Raw genomic sequence first — 13,357 nt, 5'->3', positions numbered from 1 at the left:
GGGAACTGTATACATGAGCACAATATCCGGCGATGGATTCGGGATTCAATTTTCTCCCCCTTACCAGCCGTGAAGGGAAGAAAAACTATCTCCGCGCTTTCCTACCCTTTTTTCTTTTCCTTTTTTATTACCGTTGAATAACAGAAAAAAATGCCCTCACGGTAATGGTTTACAGCAAGACGAGTTTTCCGCAACTTTCCCAGCCGCGCGGGACAGCCGTGGATTGCGGTGGAAGCAAACTGTTTGTGCCATTATTGTTGCAATTGCAATAAAATTTTATGTGCATGTTGTCATTTCCAATTTCGCCATCAGCGTGTGTGCACAAACGGGGGGAAAACGCCGGTTTGGTCGTGGGCGAATCCTTTATGCGCATATGCAGAGTGCGTCCTCGTGGAGGGTGGGGGGAACAGAACAGTACATGATGGGTTTAATGCAAAATCAGCTGCATCAGCGGTGCGGCCCTTGTGGTTTGGTTCGGTTTCCTCACCCCACACCAACTCCACCCGGCTGCACTTCCGACCTTGCACCGGCACGGAACAATCCGCCCGGTCGCCGGAAGTGCCAAAGCAAACCCCTTTCGCCGATTGGCGTTCGAGTGGAAATTCCACCGAACGGAACAAACAATCTTCTTCCGAAGGGAATTTCCTTTTCCCCCGAAGCCGTCGCTTTGTAACGATTACCTCAAGGAGGAATTCAATCGATCGGAAAGTACATAACAGGATACAAATCGGACATCCTTCCTTCCGAGCTGTGGTCGAGGGTGATGGAGGTCGATTTTCCCAAACCCAACCCAACCCGGGGTTCGCTTGGTCGACATTGATGCATGCCGCAGTGGAAGGAAAACGGTTTTCCACGGTGCAATCGAAATGCATTAAAGGTGGGGGGGAGGTGAGGGATGAAGATGTAAATTTCAGTTGCATTTTGCAAACCAACTGCAGTTCGCTTTCGGTGGGAATATAACTCCAAATTATTACACTCAGAAACACATTTTACGATTTTTGGAAAATCGCTCCATGCGAGAGTATATCTTATTTATTGTTATCCCTAATCGGTGGCCATAAATCGACAATGTTTATTTCACGAAATACTTTTGAAAGGATTTGTAAAATAGAATTTGAACGCCGAGTGTGAATAATATTCTAGCAAGTGGAGAAGAAAATTCGACACAAATATCCCAAAGCACTCAGAGGCTCTTTGGCGTGCGTTTATGTTACTATATCGTTAAATTATTGCTAGATATTGTGTACCGAAGGCCATATCCGCTACCAAATGTAGCATTAACTTTATGCGCTCCCTCACTCCACCGGCCCTTGGCGCGCGAGAACGGGGCAATAAACGGTAATGGTAATGATTAGATTGCGAAAACGTTTACTACTACTCGCCGCTCTGCGAGGCGTTTGATGGAAGGACGTAAACGTCAACAATATTGCATCTAAAAGAAAATCTCTCTCGAGCAAAACGCTGGCGGCCACTTGGCGGACGATCGAAAGGAAGCGAACGGAACACATCCTCAGGTACGTTCACCCCCTCCAAACAACAACTACCGGGTGTCGGTGCTACTTCGGTGCCGACGGGCCAAAACGGTCGAATCTATTCCACGTGGGAAGGCACCGGGCACCTTTATCGGCCACCGGTCGTATCATCATTCGTAAAACATAGGAAATAAATGTTCCCTCAATTGACACACCACACCGCACACGTGCTAAGTGGTTCTAAATGATTTGAGCCATAAAAAAACCGAACCGAACCGACCCCGCACAACGCACGCGGTTAGTGTATGACTGTGTGTGTGTGTGGCGCGGGGGAAGACATTACCGGGTTCTCGTCCTGGCCACGGTTGAGGTGGCGTCGAAAGTCCGTCGGTAGCTTTTACACCGAACACACACTCCGGTTCGACTCCCTCGCCCTTTTTTATCGTTTCGGATAACAACATCTTTATGATGCAGTTTTTCTCGTCTTTTTTCCCTCGTTCCATCGGTGGCCATCATCCTCATCAGGCGTGTGTGAGTCTCCGAGTTCGAGTTCCTTCCAAGGACGCTCGATGGTCGGTAGACGTTTTGGAGAAGCTTCTTACCGGGGAGGAAAGATTTCCTCGCCAAAACCCGTACAAGGTTGTTTTAAGGATGAAAACAGTCCTCCAGTGGGAAAGGTTATGTTTCCTTCGCCCTTTATTGATGAATCAATTTTCTTCCTTTCGACGACGGTGACGAACATTCCGTCAGCGGAGTGATAACGTCTTGGAGAAGTTCTTTCCCTTCGAGCAGCTTCGATCATCATCCGTAGGACGAACAAACAATCGTCGGAAGAGAGCCAACTCCACACCCCTCGGACTCGGACGAACAAAAGGTGTGCGACACATTCGTTTTTCTATCATAAATATGCATAAGGGGTGAAAACAATTTATCGGCTGTGGTCGGAAGCCAGCCATCGAAGGCGGGAGGAGTTGCTGCTGCTGATGATGATGGCGACTTTTGATCTGCGCGAGTTCATAAATTCAGCGACGTGAGGAACGGAGAGGCAACTCACCAAGACGCCATTTGTTGCCACTTTATTTTTATGCTTCTGCTCGCGTTACATTTATCTTTTTATATGCGCTACCCGCACGCCGGAAATTGAAGGCCCATTCGAGATCATCGGTTTCGATGGATCGAGCGAAAAACACTGAACACAACGGCGCTGGATGGCGAGGATGTTGACGATGATGATGATGATGATGATGTTACGGAGGAGATGGCCGACATACGACGCGGTCGACAGGCAATGAATAAATTAATCTAACGCCTTGTACGTCAATTCAAGCTGGTTGGTTGTGGTTAGTCTGCCTTCAAGAAAGGATAACAAACATCCTTTCATCCGGAATGTTTTAAGAAAACCAATTTCGGTTAGAAAGAAATATTTTCAGAAAAGTATTGAATCGACCATACTTCTTTAAAAAGGATCCATTTTGACGACACTCTTCGAGATCATGTGTCTTTAAAAGTTGCTCTAATTAAAATTGTATGGACTTTTAAATAAGGCAGAATCCTTCACCCTTCATAGACCGGTGTGACAGGTGAGATAACAGATAGCTATCCTTCATTATCTCGCAAGGCCACAAATTCCTCGAACAAAACCGCAAAGATTCATTTACACAGAACGAGCCCCGCTTTGTTGCTAGATTTAATTTAAATAATCCCGTCGATCGTGTGCGAGAAGTACCTTCGCGTCGCTGCGTTCCATCGTATCAGCGAATTGTGCCGTGCGTTACACGGGCGGCTGCTGTAATTATGGCCAACATTCAATGAAACTCCCCGCGGCACGATGCCGAGCAGAAACCCAACCCCGTGTTCGTTCGTACGACGACGGAGTTGAGCGTGAGATCCCCGGGCGGGCGTGTATAGCAACGAACGGTAGGACGGTGTGGCCACCCGGTTACTTACCGGTATAGTCCGGGGTGATATGATGACGCTGCATGTCGTTCATCGAGCATCCGCTGGCGGCACTGGTGTACATATTTACATTGAACGGCTCGTGGTAGAGGCTGCTCTTATCAATCGATTCATTATCGTCAATCGATACCTGAAGAGGGAAGAGAGAGCGAACAGGCAGTGCGTTAGGTATCAGCAGAACGTGGGCCGGAACACAAGAAGATCGATGCCAGCTTCCGACGAAGCGTGGGCCGCGAATCCGAACTGAACGAGTCGTCGCACGGAACGTGCTCGATGGGATGCACTCGAAGTAAATGCATGCAAATAGTTTCCAAAATGCTTCTCGATCGACCGACCGAAGAAGGGAGTGCAACCCTAGGGGGGCTGAGTAGTTGTTACTGATGGATGGTTAAATGCACCAGCGGCGTGGGCTTTTGGGAGAAGTTTTCGGTACACTGCTCGTGTAGGTAACTACCGTGGGAGGTAATGTGGGTAAAAGTTCCGAAACTGGTTCATTGAAAACCGGGTGGATCGGGCTAGAAGTGGGAGATTGTAAAGCTGAATCCTTCACGAGCCCAGCAGTAATTGGAGGCAGTTTGTCAAAATCGTGCTAAATTAATCGGTTTAACGTGCGCTCGGAAAAGCTTGTCTATCAGTCACTGAATAATTGATGTAGTAAACCGGCCTTATAGAGAACATAGTGTATTTATAATCACTTTGCTACTTTGATCTACTTTTTAGGTTATTACTGTTGAGTTATCGATTACAACTTCAACAATCTAGTAGTCTATAGTTACATCTATGTTATGTATCTAGTAGACTGTGATGAAGATGCAGCAAGAATTATTCTTAGTCTGTCTGTTGGTCTCATCTGAAGTCTGTTGAGTCTAGTTTAGTCTAGTCCGTGGTCTGTTCTGTACGTGGAATAAAAGAGGAGCGCGGTGGAAGCGAACTACATAAATAGCCAACAATTACATCGTTCTCTAAAGTTATGAGGATTTAGCACACAATAGTGAATATCAAGTCATACCCAACATATGTATGTTTATCAATTGAGTGTAAATGACCGTCGGTTGTAGAACACAATGTTTATAACTGTTTCTTAACTCTTTCCACCCCGCTAGCTATCACGATCGTTAGTTATCCAGGTACTTAAAAACGTCAACGTTCACAGCTCGACGACTCTGTTTGTCCTGCGTGCGCCCCATTAATGTCCCGGGCAAGAAAGGCTAATTACCTTGAAATTACTGTTCAGCCGCTTGTCGATACCTAAGCTATCGGTATGCAGATTGTGCTGCAGCGCATCGAGTACGGCCGCCGTCCGGGCCCGTCTGTTCTTGGCGACGATGAACATGATGATGACGATCAGCAGCAGGATGATGGTGGTCAGGACCGCTATCACGACGCCGATGAAGTGTGGCTCCGGCTCCTGATCGATCGGTTTCGGTGAGATAACTGCAAGCGAAAGAAATCGTAAGAAAGACGTCCGAGAACGCTGTAGGGAAGGCAGGCGAGCTGGTTCCCCTTTGAGTTATTAGCATTCGTTTCGCCCCCGGCGTCGATCGTTCTTGTTCTCGGTGCATCCAGCAACAGATGGATGAATGAAAAAGCTTAACCCGGGGCAGGAATGCGCCCGCATTCGCTTTCGAGTGGCGCAAGTGCTTGATGATGATTGAAATTAATTTAAATTGCAAATACCATATAATCACCACCATAATGTCGTGATTAATTTCAGAATTGTAAGTGGCAGGATAACAAGCGCCAGTAATGACAGGCATTCGTTGGACATCTGTCCTCATCTGGCTCGACTGCATTTGGTTCGCCAAGGCAAGAAAGTGAATGGCAACATCCAATCAACATCCTGCAATCACGAGCAGATTTTCTGCCGACTTAACAAGAGGCCAGAGAAAATGTTCTTTGATAACAAATTAACAGACGATTACTGTATAAATAATCTTGTACTTTTAACATCTCCGATGTTTTGCATAATGCAGTTTTATGTAAAACATTAATGTGATAGGAATCGTTGCTCAGAAATATAACATCTAATAACATTTAAATAGGGCATGTCAGTTTCAACCACTCACGATAAAAAGCTTCACCATCGTACGTCCGTTAATGCATGCAACCGTTCCGTTGCATTTTCCGTATCCATACCCTCGTCGATGCAACGGATCCTTCTCGATCCCGTGATACACCAGAGATGCATACAGCTGATTGCTAATGCTCAACATCGGGTGTCTTTTGACAAGTGTTCAAAGCGGACAGAGAGACCAGGTTGGCAGATAAATTCATGATTCACCCTTGACTGCCCGCTGGATGGATGGATGGCTGTTCCGGTGTGTTTGTGGGAGGGTTGGCGCAATCGACGCGCCGCCCGGGAGGATTCAGTCGCTAGCCAGGAAGTGGCCGGCCGTTTATCATCACTCATCTTTTCATCATCATCGGCCAGTGAGAAGTGATAGTAGAAGGGTATTTACGGGAGGGCACGAGTCCGCTGCAGGACATGACCATAACGATGACGACGACGACGCCGATGATGATGATGATGTTGCTGATGATGAAGCACGATGCGGACAGAATGTGCACCGTTCATCAAAGGGAATTGATCGGAGCGAGTGTGAGAGATGAAGATCAAGGGATGCAAAACGTCGGGAGTCATCTCCCAGGGTTTGCCGCACTGACGTGTCCTTATTTCAACAAACAACTAGTTCACGCCGGGGCAAAGTATGTGATAATTTGAATAATTGATGAGTCACATTAGCAATGCAAATTAGTGGAAGATATTTGATCGCTCCTGAAAGGCCTCGCACCGGGCCCTCGAGGATTGCAGCCGTAGGACGACTCAATATCGTCGTCGTGGCCGTGACGGACGACACCCTTCTTATCCCTGTCTCACATCGAACCGTTCCCAGGGCCGATCCGTTTGTCGAGCAGTGACGACCTGTGGCCATTACCTCCGGTCTGCTACTGAACTAACGGTTGAGACGGGGCGACAGTCTGTCGCAAGAAGGAACGGTTGGGTGAACGGTCAGAACACGGGCTGATTGTAGTTAATTTGCAATTATTTTATGCTAAATATTAAGTAATTTCTTGGATGAATATTTGATTTGATATTGATTGGCGTCGCTTCGACCGCTGGCGTGTTGTTTCTTGTGGTCTCGGAATTGCACCACCGGGAATCGATCGAGTGTCCCTGACGCCATTCGTGCAAATTCTATTTTCCACCCAAGAAGAGGGAGAACACCTTACCGTACACTTTCCCGCAAATAATAAACGCCTTTCATCGTAACTTACTTTGCGTAACGTGATTCCGTTCGCCCTTGTTGACGATATTGATGCCGGACTCGTCGCGCTGCAGTGGATACTCGACGGAGTTTTCCTGCGAGATGGAGTTCCCGTTGACTTCCTCGTCGGAAAAGTTGCCAGTCACGGGCGCTGTGAGGGGGGGAGAGGTAAAGAAAATGAGAGATGATTATGACATTTTGCAACGAGATTCGAGTGATAGTTGCCGAGGCAAAGATGTCGATGGTACTCGTTCGCTTACAAAGGAGAGTTTCTTCGAAGTGGAAATTGTAGCACCATCGAAAGGGAATGGAATTGATTTCCACCGGGGATTGTTGTCTTCTACCATATTGATTTCAAAGTGAGTCCTCAGGAAAGGAAAAATAATCGTTTTGTGAAATGATCGTGCACTCAAAATGGATCTCATTAGAATCACTATCAGCTTTGAACCAGGATTATTTTTAAACGTCATTTGGGTCAACTGTCATATGTGTTTACTGTGGAACAATCGGTTATCATGAGTTGAAATAAATATTTGTTTAATCTTTCACTCAGCAGCTTGACAATTTCTTGCATGTACTTTTTTCTTCCATTTAACGGACAATTTTCTCTTGTCAGAACGGGACATTCATTTTCTTCATTTCGCCACAACACGAACGAGCTTGGCTTCGCCTCAACAGTAATAAGGTTCAGTGATGCATGGCATTCTGCAAATATTTATATTTCTCAAAAAAAGCGAACCCAGCAAAACAACATTCTGGCATCTCTGAGGAAACATTAATTGCCCTACGCTGGGAAAACATGTGGTCTTGGGAGAAAGAAGGAAAGAGAGCAAGCCAACGGAAAAGATCAATCCACGAGAGTGACAGCAGGGTGGCCAAGGCAAACCAACCAACCAAACCTTCCCGATGGATGGCAAATTAGCAGAAATGTGCGCAAAATGCTGCCACTCTTTTGCAGTAGAGAATTCCTTTGAAGACTTTTTGAGAGCAGAGGAGGGAAAAGGGAGAACACAATCCTTAAAGCGCATCAACGGGAATGAACTGCAAAGGCCCCAAACATGTGGCGAACGAACCCCAATGTCAGTGGCAACGGTCGGGGCAAGAGATGTGTGTGTGTGTATGTGTGTTTTAAACATCATTAAATTTATGATCCTTCGCACGCTCGCATAAACGCCGGCATTTTACGACCTACCGAACGGTCAAGAAAATGGCCTCCGTCCCTTCATCGGAGCAATCAACCGGATCAGCTGCATTCTAGCTGCATGGGCCGTGGAAATTAATCACAAAAAAGGCGGTTGCATCGGAAGCGACTCACACCCGCAGCACCCCCGGGGATGCACCGGGTGGAATTAATAACATAATTTGATATCAAAGCCACGGGAAAGTAAACATAAATTAGCTTCAAATCCACGTACGGCATCGCTGCTCGTGGCAGCCGTATTGACTCAACCGACGGCCGTCGAGAACGTACGGGGGTCGCTGGATTTAGTTTCAGATTTTGATAAATTACCCCTCGCGAGCTTCGGCTGGATCTGGCCCCCCCTGTCTGTCACCTCCGCGCTCCGATCGGGAACCCTCCCGCGTTCGATGGAAAAAGGGGGTGGACTTTCTGGAAGATGATTAACTGCACCCGCGGATTCCGGTTCGTTCGTTCGGAGGGAGCGGCTCGCAGAGACCCCAAAGACGTTAGTGGAGAGCATTGGTACGTGTGTGTGTGTGTGTGTGTGTGTGTGTGAATGACTCATTCATCTCTTTGCGCACACCTCGTTAGGGAAGGCGTGCTGCGAGATGATCGTCGGGGTTGTTTGATTTATTAAATTTAATGACTTGCTGCTTTTGCCGTCACTCTCCGTTTCGCGCGTTTCCTTCGCTCCCTTGCCTATCGTTTCCCTTCCTCCCCTTTCCATGTGACACTCTGTGGTGACATTTGGACGCGGGAGTTCGGCGCTCGGAAGGAAAGAATCTTGGCGCAGATCTTGACACGCGGAACGGCACCGACGATCACCGTGTGTTGACGTTTTCCGCGGAAAGTGAAAGCGCATCCAACGGGGGGAGAGAGGTTGCCTTTACCCGAGCCAATTACAAAGTCGTTGAGCGGTCGCCAGGAGTTGCTGTTTTCCGAAACCCGATGGTTTTTCTTACCAACCAAAAACCATCCTTTGAAGATCGCGCGATCCACGCGGGAAACAAAAACACTCCCATCCCCGGGGAGGGAATCTCTTGAACAAGGCGAAAGACCGAAAAGAAAGGCCACACTCTAAAGCCACACACATCAGCGCGGGAAATTAGGTAAGCCAAATTGGTTTGGGGTTAAATTTAGCATTCCATGAACGCTTTCGTTCGCTGCCGCTGACAGCAAATTTATGATTACGTCCGGAACTGGGGCTGGAATAGAACCCAACGGGCATGTATTGGAAGCCGCCGGGTGGGGGGTTTTTGTTGCCAATTTATGCTTCAACGGGAAGCAAATGGACGAGCGCTGTTTAAGCCCGAGCATAACTATTCTCGCGTATGTGTGTTGTTACATGAAAGCCAAACTTTCTTTACGTCCAGTCTTGCCGGTGGTTTTTGTTATGGTTTTGCATTCATGCGTCATCGGAATAAATTGTTCGATTCGTTTTTTTCCCCCCGGTTCGTTAGCTATGTGTTTAGTTGGGGAAAAAATCTATTGCCAATAATTGACTGCTACCATAAACTAGATCGAGCGAGAAACGTAAACAAACGGCACATAAATATGAAATGGTAACAATCGCCCGTTAAAAAAACATATTTTTAAATGGTGCCAACCAATTAAGACAACATTAATCAAAGCTGTTGATAATGGTTGGTTTGAAATGCAACATAACATTTGTTCATGTTGTCAATGGCAATGTAGATATTTTTCATAATATTCGAGTTAGCTTTTCAAACTCTTTTCTAATATGTTTTAAGCACGTCAGTTTATTAATTGCCATCCTACGATTCTGAGTATCTTTACGATTTATGTGATTTTAAAATCATACAAATGGAAATGGTGGCCAGGAAAAATAACTCCCTCGCAACGAAATACGGGCTGCCATCACTTATCGCGCCGATGATAAAGCGTATTCCGTTGCACTTAAAGCACTTGCAATGAATATTACTTCACCGTGTGCTCACTTTTGCTGCTCGGTAGCGGTCGGCAACATCATCGCCGTAGAATCGCACGCATTTACACCAAAACCCCTCCCGCTTGAAGGAACCGCACCGATTCCTTCGTCCACTCGCGCGAGGGAACGTTTCGAAAACGATGGACGGTTGCGGAATTCCAAAGGTGGCTCTCGCTAATGGGTCACAATTCATTCTCTTCCATTCATTCGCTAATTCAAGATGGTTTATTTATTCCCCTCTCTCCCCCCGGCTGCCCCTTCTGTCGCATGCAGTGTATTTTTGCACTTATCTCCACTGTCTGGAGAAAGCAGCTTTCTTCGTGAGGGTGAAGAAAAAGGGAACGTCTCAACCAGCACACCAGCGTACCCGAGATTGAGCGTCATAAATATCCTCTTTGTTATAGATCAGTTACTGAAACAAGTTGCCACACAGCCGAACACGGAACGCGTAAAACCCCGTCCAACCGAGGCGCGCTTGTTGGCCACAAATGGCGCACTGACCAATTTCACGACCGACCCGGCTGCGCCGTGGTTCGTTGCGTTTGTCCGGTTTTGAGTAATGGTCGCAAACAGGAATCCCCCGGCAAACACAACAATCAAACAACGGGACCGGGGGGGTGTGTGTGTGTTTTCGCATTTTCCACCTTCCGAAGCACCGTTCCGCGGGATTCCGGGTGGTTATCGTTTGCTTAAAACTACCGCTAGATTTGCAGTTTGTCGCAGTGGATGCACCGGGATGCACCCGGCCCGACGATGGTGTGTTGATGATGATGCACTCGCGAGACCGAGCCGCCCGACTGCATCGGGCATGACAAACAACCGGCGATCAAACAAATAAACACCGGCAGTATTATTTATACGATCTTTTGAATAATTTCACCCTATTTATTACAAACTCAAACTCGAAGAAACGACGATGCCAAACGATCATCGCACAACTCTATTGCACATTCGCCGGCTAAAAGTACTCCTCCGAAAGGGAAGTACGTAATCGCTGCAAAATAAGGCCATTCCGATGGAGATGCAAACAACACAAGTCCTCCTAAAACGCATCCTCCAAACCGTTCCGGTCGCTCGGTGGATGCAATAAAATAAAACCACAACAAAAACGGCTGCCAACACCGCTGGTCTCGTTCCAAACGGGGGGTTTTTTGCTTTGGTGCCCGAGAAAGGTTTCGCTAAATTTATCGCCAACAAACAAACCGACCGTCCGACCGACAAGACACCCCGGGAAGAAACATAGCTTCCGTTCATTAAAATCTTGTTAACCGACAACACATCATTCACAGTACAGGGGCGAACGAATGGGAGGGTGGAGGGAGTTGGGACTCAGGGGCTGGGGCTCAGCTGGAGCCTAGTTGGGTGTTGGGAATTAGAATGCACCGGCTTGGTCTTCTTATGTTGAAGTCTCGTGTGCAATGTTGTGGACGAACAACCTGCTGTTGGATTTTCAAAACTAAATTTGCATTGTATGGATTTTCTTCGCTACACAATGTTGTTGTAAAACTATAAAAAGATAAGGTTTATCCATTACATGTTTTCATTAAGTTTGTATGAAAAAGGATAAAAATCGTTTCTGTTGAAAAATCCGCAAACTAACGACTTAACGTTTCGGTTCCAACGCCAGACGATCAACAAGATGGTGGCGACATTTGCACATTAAACAATACCGCCGGTAAGTTGTTTACGCCGGGCTAACATCGCTTCAGTGATCCTTCGCGACCTCTTTGAGGCGTCAACAGCAAGCACATCGTTAGCAAAGAGAATCCTAACGCTCGGATGCAACCGTAAGCTAATAAGAAAATGACGTTCGAATAAATTTGATCAATGGCGGTCACCCGCGGATTTCGCATCAACACGGTGTTGCGCTTTGCCGGAGAAGTTTTATCCCGTCCCGGTTCGTTGGTGCATCTTTTGCAAATTGACACTTGGCCCGGGCGCTCCGGAGTGGAGTAAGTACAATTACGCTCGTTTCTACGGTGATAAATACTTTGTTTTGTTTAGCATCACCTCCAGCGCTTCTGAAAACCCAAACTGATCCTTGTTAAGCAAACCGATCTTATTTTCCGAGAGTTGTTGCGAAAGTGTTTCTACCAACACTGCCTTCCCGGAGTGGAATCTTTGTTCCCTTTCCTACCGCCACTGACATCGGAGAAACAGCAATTAATTTGAGCTGGAGGTCCAACGCATCCGAGCGCACCACCATTTTACTGCTGCAACACTGCACTGATTGCACTGCCGATGCGCTCGCGAGTGAAATTCGTGTTTCAAAAGCGTACGGAATAAAAACGCTTAGTTTTTCCCACCCCGCTTTTCCCTCAAACGTAAACAAAACTTACCGGAGTTGAAGGATATTTCACTCAGCATAATCCAGCGCAGCGCGAAGTAGAGATGAATTTGCACGTAGCGTCCGACGCGATGGTGCAGCTTGATCGTGACGTCACGGGCGTTTTCCATCACCGTGTCGGGCATGTAGGAAAACTGGACCGGCTCGCCGGTAAAATGCTGACCGCCGATGCTGAAGAATACCTTCGCGTGCACAAACACCTGGCAAAAGGGGGGAACAAGTCAAACAAACAATTAGTCAAGAGAACGTTGAGATTGGAGTTGTTGGTTTTTGGGTGGGATGATTACTACATAAGAATATTATACAATAATAATTCCAACGGTATTTATGTCGCAATTAACAACTGATAAATATAAATCATAAATGATCATAGAAGCGTCTTTCTGCTTTCGCGTACAAATAATTGAAGCAATCAGATCTCTCTCAGTCACTCGGAAAATGGAACGCTTCCCGCGATCACGAGAAAAACTAATTAGTGTGCACTTGTCCGTCTTGTGTCATGAAGAAGAATATCCCTTTTAAGCTGATCGCTTGCGATGGGCAGCAACAACTAGAAGAAGAAAAAAATTATGATCCATAAAACGGAAACGAAATGAGCAAAGGAAAATCCTCACAGAAAAACAAAAAAGCAAAAAAAGCGCTTTCCATTTACCCAACCGTATCGATGGCAATAAGCAGCTTATAAAGCGGAGCCAGCCAGTGTCATTTCCTTCCCCCGGCTCGAAACAAGGACTTCCCCTCACCACCCCCGGACCAGAAACGGCAAAACTGGAAGATCTTTTTAATTCCAATCGCTTCGCACTCCTCGAGCGACGTTTATTAGCGCAATAAGCGCCAACCGAACTGAAAATGACGATAAAAGCACATTGACCAGCCAGGGCAGGACGAAGTAAGTGCCACATTGCAATCGAAGGACGCTGATAAGAGGTTCGTTCGTGGAAGAGGATGGGGAAGGAATAAATAGAAAAAAAATGAAATTGTCAATCCTCCGGAACAGAGGGAGGGAAAAAAATGAAATCCCTCCAGGCGAACGTGATGCCGGGAAAAATCGACCGTTAGGAAAAGGAAAAATTCCAAGAAAATTAGCTCAGTTCCAACCATCTACTCCCGGGCATGTCCGTTCTGGCTAACACATCCTTGAGAACCTGCTCAGCTGCGTGGGGATGCGGGAAGACTTGAAAATGTCAT

The 13,357-nt window shown here is 46.8% G+C and overlaps 1 protein-coding gene across 1 annotated transcript in view; it reads right to left on the bottom strand.

Annotated features, from left to right (window-relative positions):
- The window catches only part of LOC131281087 (discoidin domain-containing receptor tyrosine kinase B), a 107,227-nt gene that overhangs the window by 21,097 nt on the left and 72,773 nt on the right, over positions 1-13,357 (bottom strand). The window contains exons 7-10 of the mRNA XM_058310340.1: positions 12,162-12,369; positions 6,705-6,845; positions 4,645-4,862; positions 3,420-3,558 (exon numbers count right to left, since the gene is read on the bottom strand). Coding sequence (XP_058166323.1) covers positions 3,420-3,558; positions 4,645-4,862; positions 6,705-6,845; positions 12,162-12,369 — 706 coding nt within the window. The remainder of the gene's footprint in view (positions 1-3,419; positions 3,559-4,644; positions 4,863-6,704; positions 6,846-12,161; positions 12,370-13,357) is intronic.

The sequence above is a fragment of the Anopheles ziemanni genome, chromosome 2 (assembly GCF_943734765.1).
Source record: "Anopheles ziemanni chromosome 2, idAnoZiCoDA_A2_x.2, whole genome shotgun sequence".
Taxonomy (NCBI): Eukaryota; Metazoa; Arthropoda; class Insecta; order Diptera; family Culicidae; genus Anopheles; species Anopheles ziemanni.
Note: the sequence above shows the minus strand (reverse complement) of the source record. Positions and strands in the feature narration are given on the sequence as shown.